The sequence below is a fragment of the Penicillium taxi genome, assembly GCF_028828555.1.
Source record: "Penicillium taxi strain IBT 34144 chromosome Unknown utg000005l_segment0_segment0, whole genome shotgun sequence".
NCBI classification, from domain to species: domain Eukaryota; kingdom Fungi; phylum Ascomycota; class Eurotiomycetes; order Eurotiales; family Aspergillaceae; genus Penicillium; species Penicillium taxi.
The window spans coordinates 2,748,576-2,776,418 of NW_026643207.1; the positions used below are offsets into that span (position 1 = coordinate 2,748,576).

Here is a 27,843-nt window from a genome sequence, read left to right on the forward strand (position 1 = left end):
TCTGAACACACAATTTTTTCTATTTTATGAGCAATGAGCATGGTTATGTTACTTGTTGAACATACATTAGCTTAATTTCTTAGTTAAGCCGTGACAGCTGCCTTTCAGTTACCGTCTTTCAATTGTCTCGTGGTACGGTAGTACCTATCTATGTAGTACAAGTCTTCTTCATATCAATAGCATAAGTAGTAATATTTAGTCCCTCATGCCGATTGCTGACACAAACGACTCGGCGAAAATCGGGATAGAAACGGGGCAAAATGACCGGATCGGGAATTCTTAGCAAATTCCGTAAACCGAATTTGAATGATCCGTAATCCAATTTGATTCCTGCATTTCCTTTTCTTATTCTCATTCTCTCTTCAAAGTCATATTCCAAGGGTGGGATGCGAAAGGCGTGAAATTGACCGCTATCAACGCTATGATCCCGACAATACGTGACACGGACATACGCGACCTCAACCGAGGGAGCAAGACCTAGTTTTCGTCTCCCCGCAATACATTTCTCTCCCTCTTTTCCCTCTTTCATTACATATATTTTTTTTTCGGTGTTTCAAGGCTCTACGGTTGATATGCGCTTGCATCCAGAGCCCTATGCTTCTCTCAAGTCATACTAAATATGGACAGGTGCTACAGATGAACAGAGCTAATGCAGAAGGCCCAGGCCTTTTCTATTTGGTTTATGGAAATTTCTAAGCTAACCATTTGGACCTGAAGGCATTAAATTCGTCTCATGTACATGAACCATGGAATTCCCAGACCACGGAAACAGAAAGGGTGGAAAGAGAAAAGGGTGAAAAAAAAAAAAGAAACAAGCTTCGATTTTGAAACACGCAAGAGCGAAAAGAAGAAGATGAACCGAACTAGCTCTCGCACCGGCAAGAGCTAAAAAGAAATGCGAATAAAATGTCGGGCCCGCTTACTATTTGGCGCCGAAGATTTACTCCAGACTCAGACCGAGGTTCTCCTCGGCGGGGACCACACGAACGGTGTTGGTGTGGCCCATGCCGCCGCGCCATCCTTGAACGCAGACGATGGGGTCGCCCTTGTTGATCAGGCCGAGCTGCATACCGTGGGAGATACCCCAGGTAAGACGGCGGTCGACATCCTCTTGCCAGATCTTGACGTTGAAGTCAGGCTTCTGCTCGGGGAAGTAGAAGGGCCAAACACCGCGGTACAAGTGGGAGTAGCGGGAGGCGGCCTCGCTGCGAGTGACCATGAGGATGGGGCACACGGGGCGGTACTTGGACAGCAGACGGGCAGTGCGACCGCTAGTGGTAAGGACGACAATGGCAGCGGCGTTCAGCTCCAGACTGGCGCTAACGGCAGCCATGGCAATGGACTCGGAGGTCTCGGTGGGGCGAGGAGCCAGGTTACGGAGCTCATCGAAGATGCTGAAGTGGGGGACGGTGACCTCGGCGAGCAAGCAAGTCTCGGACATCATCTTGACGGCCTCGCAAGGGTAGTTACCCTTGGCGGTCTCACCAGAAAGCATGACACAGTCAGCACCGTCCAGAACAGCGTTGGCAACGTCGGAAACCTCTGCACGAGTGGGGCGGGGGTTGTATGTCATGGACTCAAGCATCTGGGTGGCACAAATGACGGGCTTGCCCTTGATGTTGCACTTGGCGATCATCATCTTCTGGGCGATGAACACCTTGGGGGCGGGGATCTCGATACCGAGATCACCACGGGCGACCATGACACCGTCAGTCTCCTCGAGGATCTCATCGAAGTTGTTAACACCCTGCTGGTTCTCGATCTTGGCAATGATCTGGATGTTCTTTCCATCCTCACCGAGGACCTCACGGATCTTAAGGATGTCACTGCCGCGGCGGATGAAGGAGGCGAATACCATGTCAACATTGTTCTTGACACCGAAGCGCAGATCGGCGATATCCTTCTCGGACAGAGCAGGGAGGTCTACGTCGGTACCGGGGAGGTTAACACCCTTGCGGGAGGAGATGTTACCGTTGTTAAGGGCCTTGGCCAGCAAGGTCTTGTCATCAACAACCTCAACAACCTCGAAAGACAGAATACCGTCATCGACGTAGATGAGCTTGCCGGGGGAGATCACCTTGGTGATGTTCTTGTAGTCGAGATACATGGTGTTCTCGTCACAGGCTTCAGCGAAGGCCTCATCGGTGGTGATCTTGATCACATGGCCGGCGGCGATGGGGTAGTCCTTCTCACCGACGGTGAGACCGGTACGGATCTCAGGGCCCTTGGTGTCAAGGGCAATAGCAAGGGGGCGACCGGACTGAATACGAGCAGCCTCACGGGCGTTGTCGATGACAGATTGGTGGTACTACGACCGATGTCAGTGCTTGGTTCATCATCCGTCGGGAATCGCAAAAGTACTAACCTCATAGGAACCATGGGAGAAGTTCATACGAACAACGTTAAGGCCGACTATATGATTCAGTTAATTATATATTCAGTACGATTGAGGGCATCGAGTTGCCGTACCAGTGCGGAGAGCGTTGATTCTCTCGACCGAGTTGGTCTTGGGACCTGTAAAATGATTATTGGTTAGTGACAAGTTTTCCCCTCTCTCTTGTTGTGGGTCCCCAGGGAACAAGCTTGAACTGGAGAGGGAGAGAGATATAAACAATCCATTTCTAAGGAATATCATACCGATGGTACAGATGATAGAGGTACGGCGGAAAGTCTTCGCCGGGGTCATCTCAGTGCTGAGCTTGGAGTGCCATTCCAGCTTCATGCGGTTGGCAAGGTGGTCAAGAGAGCTTGTGGCCGCCATTTTGTGGAATGTGAATAAAGCTAATCAAACTAATAAAAGTTGGTAGCAAAGAAGAAGTTGATGCAGAAAAAGAAGAAAGGTGAGGGAGGGGCGAGAACTTGTAAGAAGTTGAGCGAGGGGCCGGGGAGGGAAAATGTCGGCCGCCGATTGGTATCTCCGCCCACACCAAAATGGTTCGGTTCTCTTCCGCAAGGTTGCTGCGGTGTACATTTTGCGCTTGGCTTAACCTAATTGCATGTTACCCCCCTTGGGTCTTCTTTCTTTTTTTCCCTTTTTTTTCTTGATATTTTCTATCTACTCTAAGAGGAAATCGGCAACAGCGTACCCCACCACAAGCAGAAAAAAATGGGTTAAATAAATCATACAAAAGGGCGTGGCCCGTGCTGTAGCAAGAGGTGCTGGGCTATACATCGTATATTGCAGTCCTATGAGCAGTAAACGTGACAAATAGAGATAGCCAATTTGTTCTCGGGACCTTTTGACAGAAACGGTCTTTCGGTGATGCTCTTATCGATGAGATATCAAAGGGCCATCGGAGCCGGAGATACTTCTATCCTTGATTAGTCATGAAAGCTCAGCTGTCTCTTTGATGTCATGTGAAATAGAAAACACACGTGACTCTAATCGCCTGCCCATCACCTGCGTCTATAATTATTCCCTTGCCCTTGCCACTATCTCGAGACTTTCATTCTTCCCATACTCAAAATTCCCGATCAGTAGAAATGGTATGATTTCGTCTCTCTGGCGTGGTCGTTGCTGTTCTTGTCTCCCGGTGAACAGCTCGAGTGGCACTATGATGAACTGACATCTATGATCTCAACCAGCTCGGGCGTCTTACCCACTACGCATTCGATGCTGTCCTGTGTAAGTTGCCCTCAAACTTATGATATTACTTACCATGGACTAGGTCTAACTATTTTCTTGTAATAGTCTCCGCTTTCCTGGCTGGCGTGAAACGATCCACAGGCCTCACGTAAATACCAACCCCCCCCCTTCCCTCTTCCAGTCAACTTTTGATCTTGCTTGCTTTGTCTATGAGCTGAGCTTGCGGATTTTTCGCGACTGGAGAGATATGGTTCTACAAGCAGACTAACTCGGTTCACCCTCGCGCACCGCCCAGAATTGGGTAGCGTGCGGGGGCGTCGACAGCCCTAGTCTCAACTCCGAAAAGATCTCTGAGAACAAAGATGTGAAGCACTGGATTGACAACTATCTCGGTGTCGGCGAGTGGGTTATGGATCAGTCCGTAGCCGTGATGGGCTCATCCAGCTGGTTCGAACGGAGGCGGTAATCAGTCAGCCCACCCCACTCCCGCGACTTACCCTACGATTCTTGATGCCCGTTCCTTTCCATTCTTTTCCGACCTGATAGTCGGCCATGATGGTGGTTGGACGATACTGTGGAGACAAAGATTACGATCTTAGATGGCGTGGTTACTTATGCGATGTGCCTAGCAGAGATAGCCTGGCAATATGTAATGTCTCCATCTTACTTCACCGAATTGGTACTTGCCAAACACAGCTGGACTGATTTTTACTGCATTGTCCTTTCATCATGGTCAGAGTTGCAACGTCTTGTCCGAGTTTTGGCGTCCTTGGGCTTTTAATACTGCGATACCTTCGTGCTTTTTCTTTCTGATTGATATCTCTTCCATGCACAATTCGCTCTGTATCTTCTTAGCCTACTTATTTTTTCAGTAGACTTCAGTCTATACTACTAGATTTTTCTGACGGCCGAAAACCTTGGAACAGTTGCCCTCAATTGATCACCGAAACAGTTTCCAATTCCTGGTATGAAATAGCACCCATAGACCTCGAATCTCTCATTCCTTCTGATTCTTATACGAATACAAGGTCCCTTTTTGGTTTTATTTTCCTTCTTTGATTCATTTTAATTTATGCTTCGCTGTTTATTTAACCTTAGGTAGCTTGCTATGCAATTTCAATCAACGAACGCTCATCCGCGGTCTTGCAAGGTTCTTATTCCCTTTATTTACTATGTATCTTCACATCCAGTAAGGCATTGATGCAAAGTCAGCTAAATCAACTAACTTATTTTCAATCTCCATTTATCAGCTCTTAGCTGGATACGATTGGCGGTGAGTGTTGTCATGGATAGATATAGTCCTCGAAGCCACGTGATCGCCAAAAGAAGCAGCATGTTTACCCAGTCTCAGCCTGACACGCGAGAGCCTTGCTTAACAAACTAGCCCCACAGCGTGTATTTATGTTGTGATCGACTTGTACCTAATTGTACGCGCCTGAAAAAGCACCAATAAGTGGAGTTGCTTCTCAACTCCTGCATTTATTGTTTTCCAAGGGAGGATTTGGTCCACCTTTTTCATTTTCTGCAAACTTCATTCATCCCATCAAGAGTACCAAAATTTCCATCTTCAAATCTTTCTCTCAGTATCTTAATCTATTTCTTCGCCACGATTGATAAGTCCCGAACTTCTCAAAGCAAACATGGAAACCCGACGGCTAGCAAAGAAACGAAGAAACAGTTCGATTCGAACATCACGGAGCTCGTCACCGGTTTCTCACCGAACAAGACAAGCCATAGCTCCTATATCAGACCATCCTGCACATAACCTGCAAAGATCAGCAAGCACTCCCAGGAATTCTCGAAAGAGGGTTCGATGTTCTGATCCTGGTCCTCGAATACATCGCAGTGCTTGCTCAACTGGATTAACCCCTGCTATGCAGCGGACTTCTGTTAACGCACTCTCAAAGACTGCAGAGGTGTCACCGAGTTGCAAAGCGCGGCGACGCTCAGCACTAGCAATGCGTTCCCGAGAGTCCTTTGACCCGGTAGATCCATTTACCCCAGCATCCTCTGAACGAGTGATGCAGTTCACCCCGCTACGACAGATTCTGGATCAGCGAACTCAACGAAGAATTCGTCGAATCGGGTTGAGTGGCGAGATTAATGATATCGAGCGTGAGAAGCGCGAGGCGAGAAGCTACGTTAAGAATGTAGAAATTTTGCGTCAAGAACGCGATACTCTGCAACAAGAGTTAAATGCAATGAAACAACTGCGGGGCAACCTAGAACACCAGTCACATTCCTACAGTTCCCATTGGACATCTCCTCTGCCCCAGTCTAGGCATATGGAGGAAGAATCTACTTGGATTCAAGATGACGTTTCTGTGGGTTCTATAAGCAACCTGGATGGACCCGCTTTGTCAGTTGGTGATGATGAAGACACCTTCATGATCAATGACAGTACCGTGGTGGCTTCCAGCTCACCTGATTTCAGACCTATACTGGATTCCAATCCGCCTATTTCCGACAATACGAGTCTATGTGGTGAAACGGCTGTGGATAATGTCGAAGACACTGAAGTTCAGTCTCTGTCGCTTGATCTGGAAGCCGCAAGAAATGAAAAGACTGCCTTGTTCAATGCCTGTCGGTCGCACATGCCGGCATTGGAGGAGTATGGTTTGGGAGAAGTTCTTCGCCAATCTTCACCGCCAGATTTCTTCGATAATGTTGTCAATATCTTGACAACAGCTCTTTCTCGTGCCTCTGATGCAACACAAGCTCTTGAAGGCATCTACGAAGAGTGTTCGACTATGGGCTTTTCGGGTGAAAATGCGAAAGACATAGTCGACAATGTGCGATGTGCCTTCCGCTCAGCACGCCTCGACCTCGAGCGAGCCATTCCTAGTGAGACCAATGGTGCTAGTCTTGATAATGGCAAAGCAACATTAGGTGCTCTGGTGAAACGTGTCAAGGGTCTGGCAAGAGACCTTCGAAACGAGCGAAAGTTCCACTATGGCTCGGTTGGTCGTGAAAAGGCTCTTCGAGGGCAATTCGACAGTCTACTGCTACGATATGAGACAGCCGCAGAAAAGATCGGCAAGCTTGAGGGCTCCATTGCTGATTCTGCAAGTGATATGCTCCACACTCGGATCAAGTTGCAAGACCTCGAGAACGAAGACCTTCAGAAAAATATCGGAATCGGGAGATTGAACGCTGCCCTAGATAAGTACCATGATGATATGAAGGGCCTTGAAGACCTAATTGGCAAGTTGGAAGACAAGAACTTGGCCATGAAGGATAAATATACTCAGCAAATTTCCACCATGGAGGAGAAATTGGCCAGCGAGCGGAGTCAACGATCTGCAATGGAGGTCTCCTCCGCCGCAAATGAGATCCGCGTTCAAGAGCTTGAGGCTATTGTGACACAGAATAATACTCGCGCCAGCGATCTCACTACACATATTGAAGCTCTCGAGAAGGAGCATTCCAGGGCGGTTGAATTACTCCAGAAAGATACAAATGAAAAAGTCCAGCGACACGAGCAAGAAGCCGGAACTCTGAATGTGCGCATCTCAGAGCTCACCACCACCCTTGAAACAGCCAGATCGGAGACCCAGCGTATTCGGTTCATCAACGCTAGCCTTGAAGAACAATTGCAGCTGGAAATTGATGCCCGCGATGAGCTCCTGGAGAAGTGGGCTGCGGAGCAAGCGCGCTCATTTGCCTACATGAAGGAAACCGTGAACTCCGGGCGCCGTAGTGCCAAAGTGCGCGCAGCAAACTGGGAACTAAAATCAGACGACCTGATGTCCAATGGTACCACTGTCATGGGCAGTGATCCCATAACTCCCGTCAACACAGCCCGCTTCATTGATGTTGAGTTTGGCCGCGGCAAGAGTCGTCGCCGCTTTGATAGCGGTATTGGGATCCTATCAGAGGATATCTTGGAGGATGAAGGAAGTTCGGATCTTCCGCATATGGCAGAGACTCCAATGTGGTGATCAGTTGGAAATGCTATCTGGTTCATGTATTGTGATGTCTTATCAACGTTGAGCAATATCCTGTCATTTACTTCTTTGTTCCTGTATATAGTCTTCCAAGGTTGGGTTGATGACCTCAAAATTGCATATAATCATTCAGACCAGGATTAATCCTCATCCCTATCGCACTAGCTAATGTGACTAGCGTCTCTTCACGGGTTAATCCTATCTTCTATCATCCCGCTTCTGAGATAATAACATGCCACTGGGAATATATGCCCACTTGACAAATCGGGTTTGTCCCAATCACGCTTGACCTGCTAACAGAGATGTTCGTTAGGCCCTTGGTATTGGGTTGATGTATCCTTCGGTAGGAATGTTGCATTCCTGTCACTACTGGAGCAAGCAGACAAATCATTGGGATATGAGTTTCTATCCATAGAATTCTGATCTATTGGGACCTCACCTACATTATGGGGCTCGAGTTTCAAGTGCTAGTTCATACCTGCTTCAAATTCCCACCAGTCTTTTTAGCAGTCTTATATACCAGACGAAAAAATCATAGAGAAAATTCAATCTAGTCATGTGATAATAGGGTGCGGCTCCGACGACCATCGGATCCGATCAAGCGCAAGCGGAAGCAATTTCCAACCACCACCAGTGAACTATTTCAATTATCTCTGGATTCTCTGCAAATTGAAATTTATCATAAAATAAATGTCACCGAATCCTGATCAGAATTCACATCTACTCTAGTGATGTCCGATTTACCAACGCTGCTCTTCATACCTGGCTCTTGGCATAAACCTGAATGCTACCAGAAAGTGATCAAAATAATCCAAGAGCAATCTGAGCTGCAATGTGTCTCAATCAGTCTTCCTTCAAACTCTGGAGACCCAGATGCAGCCCTCAAGGATGATATTGATGTCGCACGAGAAGCGATAACCAACGAGACTGTCCGTGGGCGCAATGTAGTAGTCATTGCGCACTCTTATGGCGGCATGGTTGGCAATAGTGCTATCAAGGGTTTCACACGGCCACAAGACACCATTTCAAGCCAATCTCAGAAGAGTGGATACGTCATTGGTCTCATCCTCATAGCCTCTGGCTTCACCCTCTCAGGACTATCCTTTATGGATCCATTCTTAGGCCACCCACCTCCTACCTGGCGCGTCAATTCGAAAACCGGTTTTTCAGAGCTTGTGACTCCTCCACGTGAGCTCTTTTATCACGACTTGCCACAGCAAGAGGCTGAGTTTTGGGTTTCTCAGCTTACTGACCAGAGCCTCAAGGCATTGTTTGAGGGTGGTGAACACTCATATGCTGGCTGGAGAGATTTACCAGTCTGGTATATTGGTACTGTGGAGGATCGGGGCTTACCGGTATTAGTGCAACGGATGCAGATAGGCATGGCGAGAGAAATGGGTTGCAGCGTGGAGCATAGGGAGTTACAGACAGGCCACTCGCCTTTTTTGAGTCAACCTGAGGCGACAGTCAAAATCATGGTAGATGCTCTTAGGGCATTTACAGGGACATCTGAGGAGCACAAGTCCACAGATAGCGAACGCGGTAATATGCAGATCATGGTGCCGAAGGCTGTGCTCTGGCGGCCGTTCACATGGTTGAAATTTGGACTTCCATTGGTATTTGGCCACATATTAGGAAGGTCAATTCTCCTTTTTACGTGGGGAAGAACATTGTGGAGGTCTAGATTCGGTTGATTAAGCTTCATCTTTCTTCAAGCATCAATAGATGTTATAATGACGCAACTTCTTCCATCCATCTATTGCAGCATTTCAAGAATGCCGTTCGAGATTTGCATCAACTCCTAGACAAAGATGATCTCTGTATAGTAGAATGCGACAAGCAGTCCATGGATCTAGAATAAGAAGATATAATGGAAAAGCCAAGAATGGAGAGGCAAACATGGCCCGTTGATAGCAGTTTACTTGAAACTAAGAATCCACTTAATGCTGACTACCTTTAAATCTGACGTCCACTCCTTTGGTCCCTCAAAATTATGGAAAGCTATAAATATACAATATGTAAATATCCTACATTTTTATCTAAAGCCCCATGGTTTCAAAGAAACCCGTCACTATCAGGTTAATTAATCCACCTTTGAGCTGAAGTAGATATATGAGAAGTAAAATACTCTAAGAGCCGTATCCCTCGTTCAGATGTCCAGGTCCGTATTTAATGTAGGTAAAGCTATAAACAATGACTGGAAGTCACAATATGATTTAACCAAATACCTCGTAGTTATGGATAACCTCCCTCCAAGATTAGCAGAAAAGCTGAAATAATTGGGGTCCGTTGCTCCATAGAACCCTTGGCCATGCACTTTACTTCCAAGAGTTTGGATCTTCTCCGTTTCATGTGGTATTAAAGTAGAAGTATATTTATTTTCTAGGGTGGTTTAATTTGATTTGGCCCACTGGGGCCAAATCCTTAGGGCGGAATAATTCATTTCTCGGGGCCAAATCCTATAGCCCGAAATGTGGGCATGAGAGTGTTCAATAAGTATCTAGAGCTTAGTACCTTGCCCATGTGATCTCTGGCCGCTATTTCTTAATATTCCTGTAGCAGATTAAGTACCACTGTCTAAATACTTAATTAACAGTTTGATAAGTACACGATTTTACTAGATCTACAGCCCCTGGAGATCACTAGTGGTGGATCTCAGGGTGAATATGCCTTATATAACCTGTATCTTCCTTCCTATTTCAAAAATCGCTTTTTTACACATACCTAAATAACAAATTTCCAAAGACTTCGCGCCTCCTATCCACATAAGATATATCAAGCTTATAACCTTAAACAAAACTATCATCAAGATGCAATTCACCAACTCCATCCTGGCCCTTGGCCTCTCCGTTGGTCTAGCCATCGCCACCCCACTCCTTGGAATTCAAACCTCGGGTACCGACTGTTATGTTCGCCTAGACAACTTCCCTGCCTGCAGTGGTGCCAACAGCCAAAGCTTCGGTACTGCCGCGGACGGATTCTCCTGCAGTAAGTCTTTCAGTCTTGAATCCTTTTATGGAATGCTCGCTAAACAATAATATCTTATAGCTCTCGTTGGCAGTTATCTAACTGTCCCCGACTGCGAAGGCGTTGAAATCAGCATGACCAACGACGGTTCCCAGACAATTGCCTATAATGATGATCAAGGTAACGAGCTGGAGTGTGCGATGCACGATCTTATTGTTGGTAGCAGCTGTGATGCAACAACGCCCTCGCCTTCTTCATCTTCTGCAGCTGCATCTGCAGCTGCTTAGAGTGCAGTATTTATGACCAACACTTTCCAAGGTTCATACCAAGAATTATGCAGGCAAAATCTTGGTTATTGAGCGCGTGGAATATTCAGTAAACCCTGTGAACTGGGCGATACATCAATAAATGTTCTAATAGTGCTGTGGTAGATTGTCTGGACCTCAGGAGTTCTATGAATTTTATATGTTGATTTTCACAACAGTGCCTAGGTAGTTGTTTCGATCTTCTAAGGTTGTCTAGATACCTAGGTAGTCTGCGCAGTCATTATCTCTACGAATTTACGGGCCTGGTATTGATATAGCTTGAATACTTCCAAGGCTCGCTTGAAATTGCCTTGAGGAATGAGCCATTATTATTGCTATAGTCTACAAAAGCCTAGGCGTCTTCTAAGGCTGAAAGAAGTTCGCATTGCTTATATAGCCAAAACTATGTCGTTGAAACTGAATTCGAAGTGGACGTAGTTAAAGTAGTTTAATATATATATAATATTTGTTTTTGAACAACGGAAGACGGGAAAGTTAAGGTCGTTTTTTACCCCTCCATCAACGCAAGTTTTTTTGTTAAATTCATCTCTTACAATCTCTTAAGAACATCATCCAGGACCTCCTGGGTGGTAGCCTTGCCGCCCATGTCGGGGGAGAGGAACTTGGCCTCATCAAGGTTAGCATCGACAGCAGTGTAAATCTTGGCGGCAGCGTTGGGCTCGCCCAAGAACTCAAGCATCAGAGCAACACTACGCAGGGTAGCGATAGGGTTGGCAATGCCCTTGCCCTCAATGTCGGGGGCACTGCCGTGGCAGGGTTCACCGATAGCAAAGTTGTCACCGACGTTAGCGCTAGGAACAAGACCCAGACTGCCGACAAGCGCAGCAGCACCATCAGACAGAATGTCACCGTACAGGTTAGGAGCAACGATAACATCGTAGTATTCAGGCTGGCGGAAAAGCTTGTAGACCATGGAGTCCACAATCTGCTCCTCAACGTGGATGGAAGAGAACTTCTGGTCGGCGAGAGCCTTGCGGGCAGTCTCACGGAACAGGCCGTCGGTCTGTGACAGAACGTTCGATTTGTGGGTGATGGTAACCATAGGCTCAGCGCGGGTGATGAGACCGGAGGCGGAGCTGCGGATATTTTGACGACGGAGAGCAATCTCACCGGCAATTGTGGAGATGCGGAATGAGGCCCGCTCGGAGATACGCTTGATGGCCTCGGCGACCTTGCCGTCAGGGCCCTCTGTTGTCCGCTCCTCCTTCACATACAGGTCCTCGGTGTTTTCACGAACGATGACGAGGTCAATTGGCTTGCCGTTGCTGCTGCCGGCGGTGGTCTTGACAGGGCGCACGTTGGCGTACAGGTCGAGCTTCTTGCGCAAAGCAACAATGGGGGATGAGTAGCCGGCGACCTTGGTGCTCGGGGAGCTAGCGCAATTGTGTCAGTAGAGCACAATTAATTGAGGTCAACCGCATCATGTATTACCTGACAGCACCGAAAAGAGCACCATCACACTCCTTCTTCAGGGTGTCGACGGTCTTGTCGGGCAGAGCGGAGCCGGTGCGCTCGAAGGCACCGAAACCGGCATCCAGGTCAACGAAGCTGAAGTTGAGATTCAGCGACGAGGGGAGAGACTCCAGAATCTTACGGCCGGCCTGTATTGCATCAATTGTGCCACGGTCAGCAAACTGATTTCGTATGTGTCATTATGCATGAGCTACATACCGGGATAACTTCCCGTCCGATACCGTCTCCGGGGATGAGACCTGTACAGATTCAATTAGCTTCAATTGAAACAACAAACTAGTAGACAGAAAAGCCTTACCAATGCGAAGAGTCCGAGCAGCAGCAGAAGCCATGATTATTTTTCAAGGTTACCTGTTGGATGACTCCGTCATCGGCGCTTCACTTTTTGTACAGGATGTGGATGCGGATGCGGATGATTATTGATCCGATAGACTCCGGAATCCGGAGGAAATAACGTCAGAATACAGAGTACGGAGTACGCTATGGAGTATTATGCGTTCAAAGGATCAATGTATTCAAAATTGTTGAGCGAAATTTACAGCCCATGCTAATAAAGGTACTTCCGATCATCTGATTATCCTTTATAGGCCAAATACCGCGAGAGAAAGTGAATTCCAACCAATGGATTCCTGCATGGTTGGTCTTTTGTAGACCTTGATTAAGGGGTTTTACTCGATCAATTCTTCCACATCTTCCATATTGAGTAGATTTGCCCAAGATTCGGACCGCTGTCTAGGTAAGATCTCGGTAAAGCCATCGGCTACCATCTGGGTGGTTGGCACCCATTCCACCTTAATGGTGCCGAATTGCACCTCCTGGCGAAGCCAATGTCGATGAATATCGACATGCCTAAGCTTGGTTTCGAACCCATCCTCTGAAGTAAGTACAGTTCTAGCGTGTGCGTTCGCTAGGTTCGTAACATTGTAATCGTGACTTATCAAGGGGGAAAGAAATAGGTAGCTGTTGTTCACCATTATATGTCGTAAATGAGGCGGATGGGATGTAGTGGTAGAACTCGAGACGCTGCTCTATAAGCCCTGCTTCATGACTGGCCTGTCCTTTTTGGCGTCGTCCACTAGCTTTTGCCTGTTTACTTTGGTAATCAGACGCATATTTTCGAGGGACCGGTATACTCGAATGGAAAGGGGGGATCTAAAGGATACCTAGGTAAGACCAAGCACCGACGAGGGATACATAGGTAAGAACAGACTTTACATGACAGGAGACCATGATTAACTTCTTTACCCTACAAGATATTGAAAATCACGTGATCAGACGCATAACTAATTCTATAGTAAATTTATCTTGGCATTGAAGCTAAGAGTCTCAGACCCACCTCGTGGCACCATACAGTCAATAAGGATAGAATTGTCACGTTGACCCCTTCGCTTCTCAAGCTAATGATATCACTTTTTTATTGATTTGTACTGATTGGTTCTTCCAAAGGTCTGGAAGGACCAAAATTAGCCTATGATTTTTAAGGTTGCGGATGTTCTACGCTAAACCCGAAGTGGTCAGTGACCGCGAAGTTATATACCAATACGAGAAAAAAAAAAAGCTGTCAAGGCGTGGATAGACTATTTAAGCCCTCCATAAATCTCGTAAGTCTTAAAATAATACAATGATCATTATATGAAGCAGTATATCTTCCTGGTTGAAATCTAGTCACTGCCTTCAAGCATCATCAAAATGCCCACTACTCTCCTCTCTCATGATATAGATGACTCGATCCCGAAAGGAGTGCACGACATTGCCATCGCAGAACTTGTCCTTTTCTCAGTCATCCATATTATCCAAATTCCCATGAGATATATGCAAGAGTCTCGATATTGGCACCACAACAAAAAGCCACATCCTGCACGCTGCTTTTTCTACTGCTGGTGGAGTATGGTTGGCTTATTGGCCCAAGGTGAGTTCCACGGATGGAAAGTGATGAAAGAAGCCTTTGCGACAAACCAATATCCAAATCAAGTTGCTGATTTAACATGGTCACAGTCCGTATAGCAAGCGCAGCCATGATTGTTTCGACCTCACACCCAAGTCAAGCCATGCTGATTGCGGAGATTAATCTGCAAAGTGTAGGCCTTTCACCGCTTTTATTTGAAGTCAGCCTTGTTCTTTTGAGATGGTATGCCAACTTTAGTCAATTCAAATTGGATACTGAACAGCTGTTGACTTTTGAACATAGTGGCCAGACCGGAGAATACGGGCCTGGGAAATCAAGATACTCGAAATTGCAGCGCTTCGCGATACATGCTTTCAGATTCCCTGTATTTGTTGCCATTGTTCTTGCAGTGGCTGGAGGAAGCATTGAAATGCACACTCTTAGTGAAGCAGGATCCATGGTTCTCGTCGTCACCTTTGCATTTGTTTGTGGCCTGGTTGTTTGGTTCGTATTGAAGTCTCGTTCAATTTTGCCTGTGAGAGGACACCATGGGATTTTGTTAATTTCTCTCACTCTTCCATTCCTGTGCGTTCGGATTATTTACTTTTTGTTGCTAGAGTATGGACCCCCACGTTTCAATCCTGCCTCCGGTGACGTTGGTGTGCTAGCTGGTATGGGGTTGTTGATGGAGGTCATTATCGTCATTCTGCTATTGGCCACACGTGCTATCATCGAGCCAATGAGGCTGACTGAGATGGAGGATTATATCACGCCGATTGACATTGAAGGCTCTGCAAACTGATTCTGTTGAACTCAATTTGCTTTGAGAATGGGGCCATTATAGGATGATGGTAGTTAGCCTTATAGCTCTTCTTAATTGCAACCCTTTATTTTTGCCTCGCGTCATAGAACTGGTTGGTAGTTTTCTGGCTGGGCCGCTGCGTAAATCTTCGAGAATTTCTCTAATCGATTTATGATCCAAGATTTTGTCACAGGGTCAGCAACCTCAATTGCAACCCGTAAGGAAAATCCCACCCTGTAGGGACCAAGGGCTCCCTTGCTGCTGAATTCGATTGATTTGCAGATTTGATCCCGGTAATACACCACCATATCTGCGTGGGGACCGATATAGCCCAAATTCTTCAATGTTTCGTGAATAATAACCATGTAGGAGTAGTAGCCACAGTATATTTGAGCATCAGTCAAACCAGCATATGTTAAAATGACGGGATATAGGGCGTCATCTGTTGAGAGCTCTTCAACTGGAAGTGGGGCAATTTTACACCACTGGTCATACCAGGAGTCCAATTTGCTCCTCATATCCAGAGCTTGTGAAAGAGCGTCTGATGCCACCTGAAATGCCTCTGGAGTCGTCGGGTCAATTTCTCTGAGACTGAAGAGCTTGTGCACAAGACTAGGTGCATATGTAAAGTAGGCAAAGAAACTCTCAATGATGTCATGATAGTCAGCAGGCATGTCGGTCACATATTGGTGTTTCATCGTTTGATGCCACTCATTCGATGCCAGAAAGCATGGTTCGCCGGAAAACATCGAGTGCATGACCTATTCTGGTTAGTCATAATTGTCGTAGGTGAAGTTTCAAAGTATCGAACTTACGATCAAACCTCGAGAGACCTTGAGCAGGGAAATATCAAGCTTATTACGATAGCGGCCAGGTCCTCTTACCCTGACCAGCTGCCCAAGCCCTTGAGCATGTTTGATCCAAGATTCTGGATTCTCCCTATTTGTAAAAAGCTGAAAAAGATGTTAAGACTGAGCAACCAGCGATTGAACGATGAGATTGAATTACCTCATATAGGCATAGCATGACAACTGCGCAGAAAACATGAGAGGAAAGATATTCTGAGGGATTTGCTAGTGATTTTCTCAGTCTATGCAGCGCCTCTCCGTAGGTAGATCGAGCGTATACGAGCATCCGCTCATCTCGATAAAGTTTTCCAAGATGGTGTGTAACAAACGATTTGATTGCTGCGTCGAGGATTTTACTCTGACCATAGATATCGGGAAGAAGTCCAAACCACTGTGAGACCACAAACTTCTGGCTTAGAGCGGGTGTTGGATTGGAAAAATCATCAACCAGAGCACTCAAGCTCTGTAGGACATTCAAATCTGCTGACACAAAAAACAGTTGAGTATGTCTCTGGATCAACTCCTGAGAAGCTGATCTCCTGTCACTGCTGATTATGCTCGGGCTCACAGATTCCGGGCTCTGGATGTCTGTGGTATCGTTACCATTACCGGGTAAACGTCGACGACTTCTATATGGCTTTCCGGTAATGAATTTGAAGCCCCTGTTGTAACCTGGACATGGCTTCCCATATTTCTCACACTTAGCGCACTCTGGGATGCGTTCATCACACTGTAGCGTCGTCAATTTCCAAATCTATCAGTCTCATCCCGCCTGGACCGTACGCACCTTGACCCGACGCTTCACACAGAGAGCACAGCCTCTACTACGGGGTACACCAACCATCTTTGATCATATTGCATAACGCCGTTCAAGAGTAATGGAGATCTCAGACCCGCATATTACTGATTAGTCATCTAGATATTTGCCGAAACGGTAATAGTGCAGTCTTGAACCAAGGAATTGTGCTTAACTAGTGATATCAGAGTAGTCTTAGATCACATTGTGACTACGGAGTTACTGTATTTTTGCTTGTAGTTGCCACCATAGTCTTTCAATTTGAGCGTAACTGCCCATCCTTTTACTCACCCATTTCAATCCTCGTTTGTCCAGCAGGAGCACTACCAAAATATTGCCTCTAATGTCTATTCCCCATGAAAACATCTCCAGCCGAGCCTTTCTTTACAAGTAAGAAAATCCAATTCTTTAAGGACGAGCATGTTTTCGTCCCTTCACAAAATTCTGGCAAGAGAAACGTTTTTATCGCATTCATTCCCCCAACAAGCGGTTGCATGGGTTCAACAACAGCGCTACCCAATTTGAAATTCCCACTAAGGACAGCGTTGTCATTATTGAACTCATGGGGCTCTAGAGAGCAGCAGTGGTTGAAATTTTCAATCGGTACATGGGGAGGCCAGATCCTCACCAAAATCCATATGATCTCCTGAAGTTTGCCCATGGGTATGGCATCTACGCGACCTTCGGGTCTACGTCCAGCACGGGCTTAGCCCAAAGACGCGATGAACCGAGTCCGCATCATTGGATACCTCCAGGAAGCCCTAACAGACCCGCCTTTAACGACATCCAAAATATCGAGGAGCTCGGGTACTGGCTGAAGTTTTCTGTTAAAAACAATCACAAGTCACTAGGAAAGTCGAAACAGCCAATAATTTATGGCCCACGCCTGGACCATACCTTCACAAAGCAATGCTGTGAGCCCTTGCTTGAAACATGTCCGGCTATGACCTTCCATTTATGATCATTGAGGAGCCATTAGTGCGGGGAGGGTAATGTCCAATCTAGCTTGACAGCGACACAGAATATATATACGCTACAGTTATGGATTTGATGAAGAATGAAGATAGACATGGTTCTTGTGAGGACGGGGAAAGTGAGGAATATAGTGAGGAAGAGGATGGAGATAATTTCGCCCACGATAAATGGTTCGAGTATCGATAGCAGGGGTTTCAACATCTATCCTTGCGTTTATGTCTTAGGGGATACACATATTACTAGGTATCTTTCTTATGAGTCTTATCCCTATCAATAAATGTGCTAAGGACAGGACAGAGTCTCAGTTTCGCTTGATCTCAAGTGCACTATAATCTACTTCTGTTCTGGAGATAACGTGACCTTTAGAATTACCACGTGATCCTAATCATGACTAAATCATCGTGCTCGGTCTTCAAGGCCACACGTTGGTTTTCAGGAGAAGAAGAAGCAAACCAATGCATAACACTTAGTATCACTTACACTCTATACTCCCTGACACACAAAGCCACTTGACACCACAATAATTGCAAGAAGACAAAGATCCACTGTCTTAGATATTCGGTAATTTGATCCAAGATTCCTCTATCCCCAGATTACGGAATTCCTTCGATATCTGGGTCCCTGATCCATGGTCGGGCCCGGTTTTGTTCTGCACATCCTTTGGGTTTTATGTTGTACTTTGAAGCAAGGAGTATGCGAATGGACGTGTCTATAGTTATAGATCAGATTGGGTTGTTTGCCTCAACATAATCAAGGAATTGATCATTCAATTGGATAGGAATAATCAATGGGAAATGAAAGAAAAGCAATATAAGTTATATGAGATCATGAAGCTGTCACAAATAAATGGAAACAATTCCCCCTTGACCCCTGAAATAGAAAAAATAGAAGAATCTCTATTGGATGCGCTAATCATCACTAGCGCATTGAAGTAACTCCGTATGAGTTTCCTGCTTTCTTCACATCTTCCCCTTCTTGTTTACTCTCAACACTTCTTTGCGGACTGTGTTTTTCTCTTGATTTTTGCTACCCCAGAGGGGGGAAACTAAGTGGGATCTCGTCTTCCACTCCCTCTCTACCTCCACTACGCGCCCACCTCACGACGCCTCAACTACTCCCTATGCCCCTGATAAATTAACACCTACTGAAATCATGGCGGATAACAACGCCCACCATCCTGGCGTTCGTAGCCTGCTGGCCAAATTTGAGACCAACCAAACCCCCTCCCCATCCGATCGTGGCAGATCTCCTCTCTCGTGTGATACCTCTGCCGTTAGACAACTCTCTAGGGTTCGTGCCAGTTTTGTCACCGTTGAAGGAGCTATTCAGTCGGCAACCCCGGGATCACCGTTGAGGAAGACAAGCGGAAGAAGTGAGCCGGATATTTTTGGGCCGAAGATAAATGAACAAGAGGTGTCACACAGACATAGCGTTGTGTCCCCAACTCCTGCCGCCAAAGTAGAGACGCCTCATAATGGTATTTCTGATCGAGTGGTCCTTGATCAGGTGGTGAAGGACTCTCGGCCAGAGCCAGCGCAATGTGGGGCTAAGGAAGAACCGGCTTCTCCAGTGGAGAACGCAGCTTCCTCGAAGGAAACAACTGCTTCCCGCAAAACACCAATCCCGAACACCTCTACAAAGCGCCCGCCTACCCTTCATTCGCCCAAGAACAACGCTTCAAGCAAATCTTCAACAATGTCAGCTTCAGCTACCACCCACCCCACCACAGCTCGGGAGACAGCGAAGGAGCGAGCTAATGCTTCCACTCATACAACCAACCGTGCTTCCACACATCCCACCAAGCCCACCACCACCCGGGCCACAAGAGCCTCGGTACCTTCTCAGAAACCTGCGCCCCAGAGTTTGACGAGTCCCAAAGCACCTACTAAGCATGTGCGCTTACCTGCTTCCATGACGGCGCCGACTCGATCATCCGTGGCAAAGACTGGAACTACCGCCCCTACAACGCGAGCCAGTGCGAACACATCTACAAAGCAGTCCTCTGTCAAAAGTGCATCTGGTGTCCCGACACGGTCAGCCGCCGGCGCCACAAATGTGCGGAAACAGCCTCGCCCCTCCTTGCCTGCTCATGATAATGTTGCCACCAAGCCAGTAAACAACAGCTTCCTTACACGCATGATGCGACCTACTGCTAGCTCGGCAAACAAGACGCACGATAAGACTGATAACGTTCCCCCGCCCAAAACCACGACCACCAGGGCTCTCCGAGCACCCATTGGAAAGGCAACGGAGCGCGTTAATGTCCAGCCAAAGGCAAAGGCCGCTCCTCTGCGACTACAGACTGAAAAGTCCCAGGTTCTTCCCAAGGATCTAGCGCAAAAGGATGATGCGACCAAAATTGCGCACAAGCGGGAGAGCGCCAAGGAAAATACCCAGGAATCTATCCCAGAAACTCCGGTAGAGCCCGAAACTGAGAAGCCAAATGAGACAATTGTCGAGCCAGTCTTTGAGACCCCTGTCAAATTGACCGAAGAAGTCAAGGATGAGCCTGTCAACATTGAGTCTGAACCCACAGCCGAGCGCACTGCAGAGCCTAAGAGCCCGGCCCAACCCGCTGCAGCGGATCTTACACCTGCCCCTAAGGAGGTTTTAACAGAAGTCCTCCCCTTGACTGAAGAAGCTCCAATCCGGGATGACAGCAACGAGTCTGAACTTCTTACCAACGCCACACACGAAGTTCCAGGGGAGTCAACTGTTGTGTCTGGCGGAGATGAGACCAAATTGTCCGAAGTGAGCATCGAACCCACTGATGCTCAGACGCCGTCGGAAGTCAAGGATGTCACATTGATTGACGATGTCTTGCAGGTTCCAGAAGAACCTACTTTCGAGGATGAATCTTCTAGTGTTGACACTCCTGAGACTCTGGAGAACCCAGACGCCACCAAATTCGTGCAGGAAATTGCTTTACCTGAGAACACAGTATCGCCATACACTGAGACTTCGACTATTGCTGAGCAATCCTCAACTGAAAAGTCGACTGTTGATGAAATTGACATTGTTGGTCTGACACTGAACTAAACTGGAATTTGGATTCTTTCGACTCCACACCCTGAGGCAAAATCAATCGTCTTTGCTTCTCACTCTTAATTCACATCCAAATGATGTGCTCTCAACTCTTGAACTGTCCCATATATTTTATTTAAAGATTTTCATCTATCGCTTCTGATATCATCACTAGATACCCGTGGGTGGTCTAGATCTCAAACTGCTGCATTGGTTGGTTTCATATTTCAAGCATAATTGCATCTGAGCAAATTTCAAAAATCATTTACTTTTTTTAGTACGAAAGATGTAGGATGTTTGTTCTCCATCATATCATTATTTATCCGGAATCATGGTGTCGCTACCACATGAAAAGGTCAACGTATGAAGTCTCATACATTATTATAGAGTACTTTAGTAAATATCGGTTCATATCGGTTCTAGTACCAATCTTACCATACTGTGTCCAATGGCCTCATTCGTCTAAATAAAGAATATGTGGGCCAATGAGGCTAAGACGTTCAGGGCTATAGTCAATATTAGTCAATATTGCCCTGTCACATCACATTCTAAGCGCCCTTCGTCTCACGGGCCAATGTAGTTTTACCCCTCACCGCTATGAATGCTGCTTCTTGATATTGTTAAAAGTTCTACACCATCAATTCCACAATCTCAAACTTATTCAGAACAATATGCCTCAGAGACACGGCGAAGAGCGTGTACTGAACGTGTGAGTTCAAATTCCATGCCATTTCGGTTGTCTTGCACAGAACAATGTTAAATTTCATAGATTTGCTGATATCCATTACTACTTCTCCCCGCCAACTCCCAAACCCATTCACCATCGCTTTGATAAGGGTTCCTACCTCTACGTCTATCGTAATCACCACCAAAACAGCTCCAGGCTTGAGATTGCCAACAACCCTGGAACTCCTGACCAAGATGCATTTGAAGGGTCATTTCACAATGCGCATATACGGCATTCCGTTCGATTTGGGTCTCACTGCACATTGACAGTGAATGCTCGGCCAGGTTCCGGCTCCTTGAGGGGTGAATGGCAACTACCGATACTGGACCCAAGCAGCAGACAACATAATGTTGCCCTACTTCACACTCTTGACATCTACTTCTGGTCAAAGGAGGATTCAAATCTGTTTCTGGACATAGTCAGTCGCTTTCTATCCCCGGATCAGATAGAAACAGACCGAGCTCCAGACTTGCAAATCAGTTCCGTGGTTCAGAAGCTTGAAAATGTGGCCGTCTCAGATCCAGCATATCAGAACGGACAAACACGCAATTCTCGATCCGAGCCTCTAGCCCCAGTTTCAGTTGCAGCTGTATCAAGCGTGCAAACCACCCCTCAAAGTCTCAGTTTCCCACCACCTCCAGCTGGCCTTGTAGCTGAGCAACAGGAAACTCAGAATTCCGTATACCAAACCCCTACAGAGGAGAAGAGGGACTCTGGGGCCTTCGCTCCTCTCCCATATAACCCGGCAGCTCCGGCAGCACCAGAGCCGATCAAGCACCGCGAGAAAACCCCACCTCCCGAGGATGGCGCCGCAGGCACCGGGCTCGCAGCAGCAGCAGCAGCCGACCAGGGACAGGGTCTTGGGTATCCAAGTCAACCTCAAGGGCCCAGTGTTGTCGGAATCAGTTCATTCGCACCTCCTCCAACCTCAGTGCAGGGAATACCATACTCAAATGTGCCAACAGGCTACGCTTCTCCACCTCCCAGTGCCGGCCTCCCATACCAGACATCATTTGGACCAACAATGCAGAACCCGGGCTTCCCATCATACCAACAACCCTTCCACTCAGTAATCGGATCTCAGTGGAACCCAGGTACTCCCGCGTCAATTTCCATGACGCCACAAGACCACAATGCATATATGTACGGACAACAGATGCCCGGCACATCGCAGCAATCATCACTTCAGCGCTCTGCGACGCTGCCAATCGGTGGATACTCGAACTCGTCTGAGGCCCAATCACAGCCGCAGCCAAAGCAAGCGGAAACTTCCGAATATGACATCCATAGCCAGGTGTACCGACCGACAGAGGTAGAATTTGGTTCACAAGCCGGTATTGAAAAGTATGCGAAGAAATCGTCGAAGAATTCCTCACGCCCGCGGAAATTGGAGGATAAAGCGGAGAAGCTGGAGAGTCGCGCGAACCGATTTCTGAAGAAGTTGGAGAAGAAACTGTGATGAGAGCTGTTAAAACTTATGTTCTTTTGTTTCTCACGATAGCTTTTCCAAAGGTTTTCTTTAGGCAATCAGTGATTCGGGGAGGTTTTCAGTTGATCAATCTCCTAATTTTTGAGAGTTTATTAGGCTGTTCAATCTTATTTTTCCTTAAATCATTTAGGGCTTTTTTCCATATCTTAACGTCTTCATGTTTACCAACCCTTTATTATGCATGACGACGATCGTGGGTAGGATACTGCTGGATCCTCTTTTCCTTCCTTCCTTAGTTAATTCTTCTTGATCATCATCGGATCCGCACAGCGTTGTTTCTATATTCATCCCGTAACACCAAGCCTTAAATTAATTTTTAAATTACCAAAAAAATCAGAATTATAGCATAACTAATTGGGGCGTTACATAAATAAGAATTGGTTTGGTTTGAAACCAATTCCCATATCTACCAACCACCGAGTCGGAGCTGGCAGTCGGATGTCAATCCAGAGCAACAACAAATACCGACGGTATTTATTATGCTTTAACCCCCATCTTTTATAAGGAGATTTTGCTACACGGTGAAGCAAATCTGCCGAAACTTCGGCTTGACTTTCCCGGAATGTCAAGTTTATATACGAGAAGCTACCACGTATGTAACGGGCTGAAGCCCGGTGATGGATCATGGTGCCCAATATCCAAGTCCAAGCATGAACATAAGACCGATAATCTTTCAGGCTAGAACACCACGCGATTCAAGAACATCTCATTCTAGATTCCACACCGATTCCTTTATGTTCTTCGAGGAATTTGTACACAGTTTTGTGCCTAGCTAGTTCTGAATATAATATTAGCTCTAGGCCTTCACAGAATGCCCTCGAGTGTTGGCACTATAGCGTCGAAGATAGTGACGATGTTCTTGTCTGGAACAACGATTTGTGGCCGTTGCGCTAAGGATTAAATGTAGCTTTAATAAGTTTATTTGAACATATTTCAACAAATCTCTGCTCCAATGTATGCTTATTTGAAATATCGATAAATGAAAACAGCTCGTCGTGGTTGGGGATACTAAAAGGGTATCAGATTACAAACTCCAAAACTTTTGAAGAAGTATAGGTTGAGAGAAGTAGTTTAAAGAATATGCAGATTCAAAGGTGTTTGTACATTATTTCGGGGCATAATCTCAGCACCACTTCTCAATAGCAGCTATGCAGCTTCCGGTTCATCATATTTTGCTGCAAGCTGAAGGGGGGAATTTATGGCTTCTGTATCAGCACCAGCTTTCAAGAGTAGTTCCAAGGCTTCTTCCCGTTCATGTTTGACTGCCCAGTCAAGAGGTGTCAAAGCCTCCTCATCTTGGAGTTTCACATTGGCTCCCCTTTCCAAAAGCAGGCGCATAGGTTTTAAGCCATGAAACGTCGAGCCGTATACTGCGATATGAAGAGGTGTATAGCCCGTATCGGTGCGGGCGTTTACATCAGCACCTTTCTCCAATAGCAGCCGCACAGCGTCCTCCTGGAACTCTGCAATAGCGAAATGAAGGGTTGTATAACCATTATCAGCAGTGGCATTTATATCAGCGCCATACTTCAATAGCAGACGCATAGTGTCACAGCTCTCAAATGAGATGTGAAGTGGCATTAATCCGTCTTCACGACGACAGAAGTGTACACTAGCGCCATTCGCTAATAACACTTCTGTATATTCCGGTCCCCTTAGTCTGACTGTATCGAGGAGAGGTGTCAGATCATACTTGGTTTTAGCATTTGGATCGGCGCCATTCGCAAATAATAGCCTCGCAATAGGTTCGAATTGAATAATACATTTCGTGTTCTGTATTGCGCAATCAAGAGGTGTACGACCATCGGAATTTATTTGGTCATTCACATCAGCACCATGATCTAAGAGCAGCCTCACAATCGATTCGAAGTTTCCAGCTGCATGATGAAGAGCTGTAAAGCCACTACAGTCTCGACCATTTGTAGCAGACGCGCCATTCTCCAAAAGTAGTTTTGCAAACTCCAAGTTCTGATTTTCTGATGCTGAATCATTAGCATGACAGCCGGAAATTCTACAGAGGGCTCTATCTTTGTGAGATGATATAGCCCTACAGTCTTTCAAAAGCTTGCGGGCGAGGCTTATATCGCCTTGGCTTGCGGCCCATTCCAGAACAGACCCTTCCACAGTATATCCTTCCAGAACATTCTCTTGAAGAACAGGCCCTTCAAGAGTACAGACGTGACTTCGCGCTCGGTAACAAAATGCAGGCTCGAGACGAATAGCCAAAGAGCGACAGGTGAGTTTTGTAAGTGCAAGGACGTCTTTTACGTCATCAAGTTGAGCAGATACCGCAAAGAGAATCTCGTTTGGCAGCTCCAGAAATAAGCTTGTGGGAGGCATGGCTCTTTCCTTCTTTGAAAAGCCCTATCGGTAGTGCAGACCTCGGGATCTGACAGAATGTCTTTTATAATTGGAACTTTAACCTATGAAGTTCAATTAGTATCAGGTTCATAATCAGTTAAGGGTGTAAATTTTAGCTATCTTACGACTTGTCTAATGTTCAATTTTTCTTTTCCTGTGGCTTCCGGAGCTTCCAAGGTTTTTATTTATTTATTGGGCCTCTTCAACTCTCATTAATTTCTCTTTTGTCAAAATAAGTCGACCATTCCTCTTTAAGATGGATAAGTGGGGATAACAGCCAGCCATTACACAGTAACGCCATGGCAGTTGTATCACGCATCCGCAAATGCTGAACAGACACGTTTATGATGAGGTAAACATAATCCACCAAAGCACCGTCCACACTTGATTTCTACTCTTGCCTGGACCGAGCGGATAAACAGCCTCAATTTGAATGTTTAGACGTGATTTACACGGCCGATGTTGCTGAGGCCAATCCAGGCGATATTGCTAATGTTGGCAGACATTGCTAAGCTTACGACGCTAGTAGATAAGTGGAACCTCAGCTTTCCAATAATGGGTGTTTGTCGATACCACTAGACCAAAGTGGGGCACAGGACCAATGGTTCCGATACTGTTGGTTCGACATGAAGTGAATCTAGCGAGTTTTGTCTATTTAGTTACAGCGAGGATAAGATTGAATAACACACCTCTTACAACTTCGCATCGACGCACCTAGATCTATTCCATCGAGAATACTAGTTGCATATGCACCGTAAGAACGTCACCGTTCCGACAGTGTTATTATCGAATTAGGAGGCTGAGCCGGTCCCATGGGATACTGCGATTCCTCTATCCGATTAAAACTAGTGAAGAGGGCAAGGTTAGTGCTGTAGTCACTGGATTAAGCAAAGAATAGGAATGGCAGTCGAATTCGGTGTCAAGAATGTACAGATCTTACGTATGTGTGGGTATTATATAAGGGTCACATGATAACGTGTTTCCTGGCCTTCGCCACACGTCCCGTGTATGGGTCGCGCGACGCTAAAGCAGCGCTCATTGCTCACCAAGGCGATACACACCTGATGATATTAGCTTTATAGTTAGTTCACTTTTGTAATCGTTCTACCACATACGACCACAGGGTGTGGAGAACAGGGCTTCCCGTCCGCTCAGCCGTACTTAAGCCACCTATGGAACGCGGAAAATAGTCTAAAAGCCCTTAGTATTCAGCTCACCCTTAAGCAGCTAGAGAAATCTCATTAGGGTGATGGTGGGTGATATAGGTGAGCACCGGGTTCTCGTATAATTCTAAGTAAACCTTAATATTAAGCTGTCAACAAATAACAATCTTCTTGAGCCCATGAACTTCTTTACACATAGATAGACATGTGCATGGGTTGGGTATGGGTCAAAATTCATACCCATACCCAACCCATCAGGGGTAAGGTAAACCCATACCCATACCCAACCCAACCCACGTGGGTATGGGTTGGGTATGGGTCCCATATGGGTATTTTTGATGCCTTAATGCCTGATTTTCGCCTCAACCTAAACTAAATTAGGGTAATTAGTGCCTTAGTGCCTAATTTTTGCCTCAATCTAGTACTAACTAGGTGACAAATATCACGTGAAATAAAAGTCTTGGCAAAAAGATGGGTTTATGGGCTGGGTGTGGGTTTTACTTCAAACCCATACCCAACCCATATGGGTTTTGGGTAAAATTTCTGACCCATACCCAGCCCATTGTGGGTTGGGTTGGGTTGGGTATGGGTTTACCCAACCCAATGAACATGTCTAGATTCTTTTGGCCAGGAATAACGAACGATATACAGAGATTCTTAAGGAATTACACAATTTGCGGACGAAACACGATTTAGAGAGATTCGAAGCAAGGCCTACTTAAACCATTACCGATTCCACAACGAATCTGGGCCGAACTATCCATGGATTTCATCACAGAACTTCCACCCACTGGGAAAGAAAGAGCGACGAATTGTCTAGTAATTACTGATCGGCTATCTAAAGGAGTGATCCTAATAGATATGCATAGTATTACTACGGAAAGCGTCGCAGATGTCTTTATGAAGCATATTTATATGCATCATGGTTTACTAATAGCGATCACTAGTAACCACGGCCCATAGTTCGTAGGGGGGTTCTGGCGAATCGTGTGCGAAAAGCTAAAGATTCGACGCCGATTATCTACCGCATTCCACCCCCAAACTAATGGAGCTATAGAACGCGCAAATCAAGAAGTCGAACGAATTCTACGCGCCTTTACTACGTACGCATAGGACGACTAGGCAAGTTTACTACCTATCGTAGCCATAGCGATCAATAACCAAGACGCAACCTCTACTGGACTATCTCCATTCTTCTTCACACACGGATACCATGTCGATCTAGTCGAAGTGATAGAAGTCCAAGCAGAGAGAGGACCAGAGATCGCAGCGGAAACATTCACGAACCGGCTACAAGACGCCACCGATTAGGCAAATACAGCGATGGCTATCGCCTAAGAACACCAACAGGAACAAGCGAATCGTTCAAGACGAGCCGCTCCAGTCTATAATATCAACGATAAAGTATGGCTAAACCTACGGAATGTACGCACGATACGGCCTTCAAAGAAACTAGACTGGCTTCACGCCAAAT

The 27,843-nt window shown here is 46.3% G+C and overlaps 10 protein-coding genes across 10 annotated transcripts; 6 read left to right on the plus strand and 4 right to left on the minus strand.

Annotated features, from left to right (window-relative positions):
• Positions 1-940: 940 nt before the first annotated feature.
• On the minus strand, positions 941-2,761 carry N7495_008346 (pyruvate kinase CDC19; the record flags this gene model as incomplete). The annotated part of the gene is made up of 4 exons (XM_057210997.1): positions 941-2,308; positions 2,366-2,412; positions 2,470-2,514; positions 2,638-2,761. 4 exons carry the CDS (start codon positions 2,759-2,761, stop codon positions 941-943), a joined length of 1,584 nt encoding a protein of 527 aa, XP_057060540.1.
• Positions 2,762-5,226: 2,465 nt separating this feature from the next.
• Positions 5,227-7,527, plus strand: N7495_008347 (uncharacterized protein; the record flags this gene model as incomplete). The annotated part of the gene is made up of 1 exon (XM_057210998.1): positions 5,227-7,527. One exon carries the CDS (start codon positions 5,227-5,229, stop codon positions 7,525-7,527), a length of 2,301 nt encoding a protein of 766 aa, XP_057060541.1.
• Positions 7,528-8,264: 737 nt separating this feature from the next.
• N7495_008348 (alpha/beta hydrolase) lies at positions 8,265-9,227 on the plus strand (the record flags this gene model as incomplete). The annotated part of the gene is made up of 1 exon (XM_057210999.1): positions 8,265-9,227. The coding sequence occupies one exon, from the start codon at positions 8,265-8,267 to the stop codon at positions 9,225-9,227; it is 963 nt and encodes a 320-aa protein (XP_057060542.1).
• A 1,116-nt stretch (positions 9,228-10,343) lies between these two features.
• Positions 10,344-10,787, plus strand: N7495_008349 (uncharacterized protein; the record flags this gene model as incomplete). Its single annotated transcript, XM_057211000.1, has 2 exons — positions 10,344-10,521; positions 10,582-10,787. 2 exons carry the CDS (start codon positions 10,344-10,346, stop codon positions 10,785-10,787), a joined length of 384 nt encoding a protein of 127 aa, XP_057060543.1.
• Positions 10,788-11,355: 568 nt separating this feature from the next.
• Positions 11,356-12,631, minus strand: lysB (homoisocitrate dehydrogenase lysB; the record flags this gene model as incomplete). Its single annotated transcript, XM_057211001.1, has 4 exons — positions 11,356-12,199; positions 12,258-12,460; positions 12,498-12,538; positions 12,598-12,631. 4 exons carry the CDS (start codon positions 12,629-12,631, stop codon positions 11,356-11,358), a joined length of 1,122 nt encoding a protein of 373 aa, XP_057060544.1.
• A 1,357-nt stretch (positions 12,632-13,988) lies between these two features.
• N7495_008351 (uncharacterized protein) lies at positions 13,989-14,986 on the plus strand (the record flags this gene model as incomplete). Its single annotated transcript, XM_057211002.1, has 3 exons — positions 13,989-14,208; positions 14,295-14,427; positions 14,488-14,986. 3 exons carry the CDS (start codon positions 13,989-13,991, stop codon positions 14,984-14,986), a joined length of 852 nt encoding a protein of 283 aa, XP_057060545.1.
• A 101-nt stretch (positions 14,987-15,087) lies between these two features.
• On the minus strand, positions 15,088-16,678 carry N7495_008352 (Zn(II)2Cys6 transcription factor; the record flags this gene model as incomplete). The annotated part of the gene is made up of 4 exons (XM_057211003.1): positions 15,088-15,747; positions 15,802-15,939; positions 15,995-16,564; positions 16,622-16,678. The coding sequence occupies 4 exons, from the start codon at positions 16,676-16,678 to the stop codon at positions 15,088-15,090; spliced, it is 1,425 nt and encodes a 474-aa protein (XP_057060546.1).
• A 2,079-nt stretch (positions 16,679-18,757) lies between these two features.
• Positions 18,758-20,644, plus strand: N7495_008353 (uncharacterized protein; the record flags this gene model as incomplete). The annotated part of the gene is made up of 1 exon (XM_057211004.1): positions 18,758-20,644. One exon carries the CDS (start codon positions 18,758-18,760, stop codon positions 20,642-20,644), a length of 1,887 nt encoding a protein of 628 aa, XP_057060547.1.
• A 656-nt stretch (positions 20,645-21,300) lies between these two features.
• Positions 21,301-22,815, plus strand: N7495_008354 (uncharacterized protein; the record flags this gene model as incomplete). The annotated part of the gene is made up of 2 exons (XM_057211005.1): positions 21,301-21,338; positions 21,399-22,815. 2 exons carry the CDS (start codon positions 21,301-21,303, stop codon positions 22,813-22,815), a joined length of 1,455 nt encoding a protein of 484 aa, XP_057060548.1.
• Positions 22,816-23,991: 1,176 nt separating this feature from the next.
• N7495_008355 (ankyrin repeat domain-containing protein) lies at positions 23,992-25,185 on the minus strand (the record flags this gene model as incomplete). Its single annotated transcript, XM_057211006.1, has 1 exon — positions 23,992-25,185. The coding sequence occupies one exon, from the start codon at positions 25,183-25,185 to the stop codon at positions 23,992-23,994; it is 1,194 nt and encodes a 397-aa protein (XP_057060549.1).
• Positions 25,186-27,843: the final 2,658 nt, after the last annotated feature.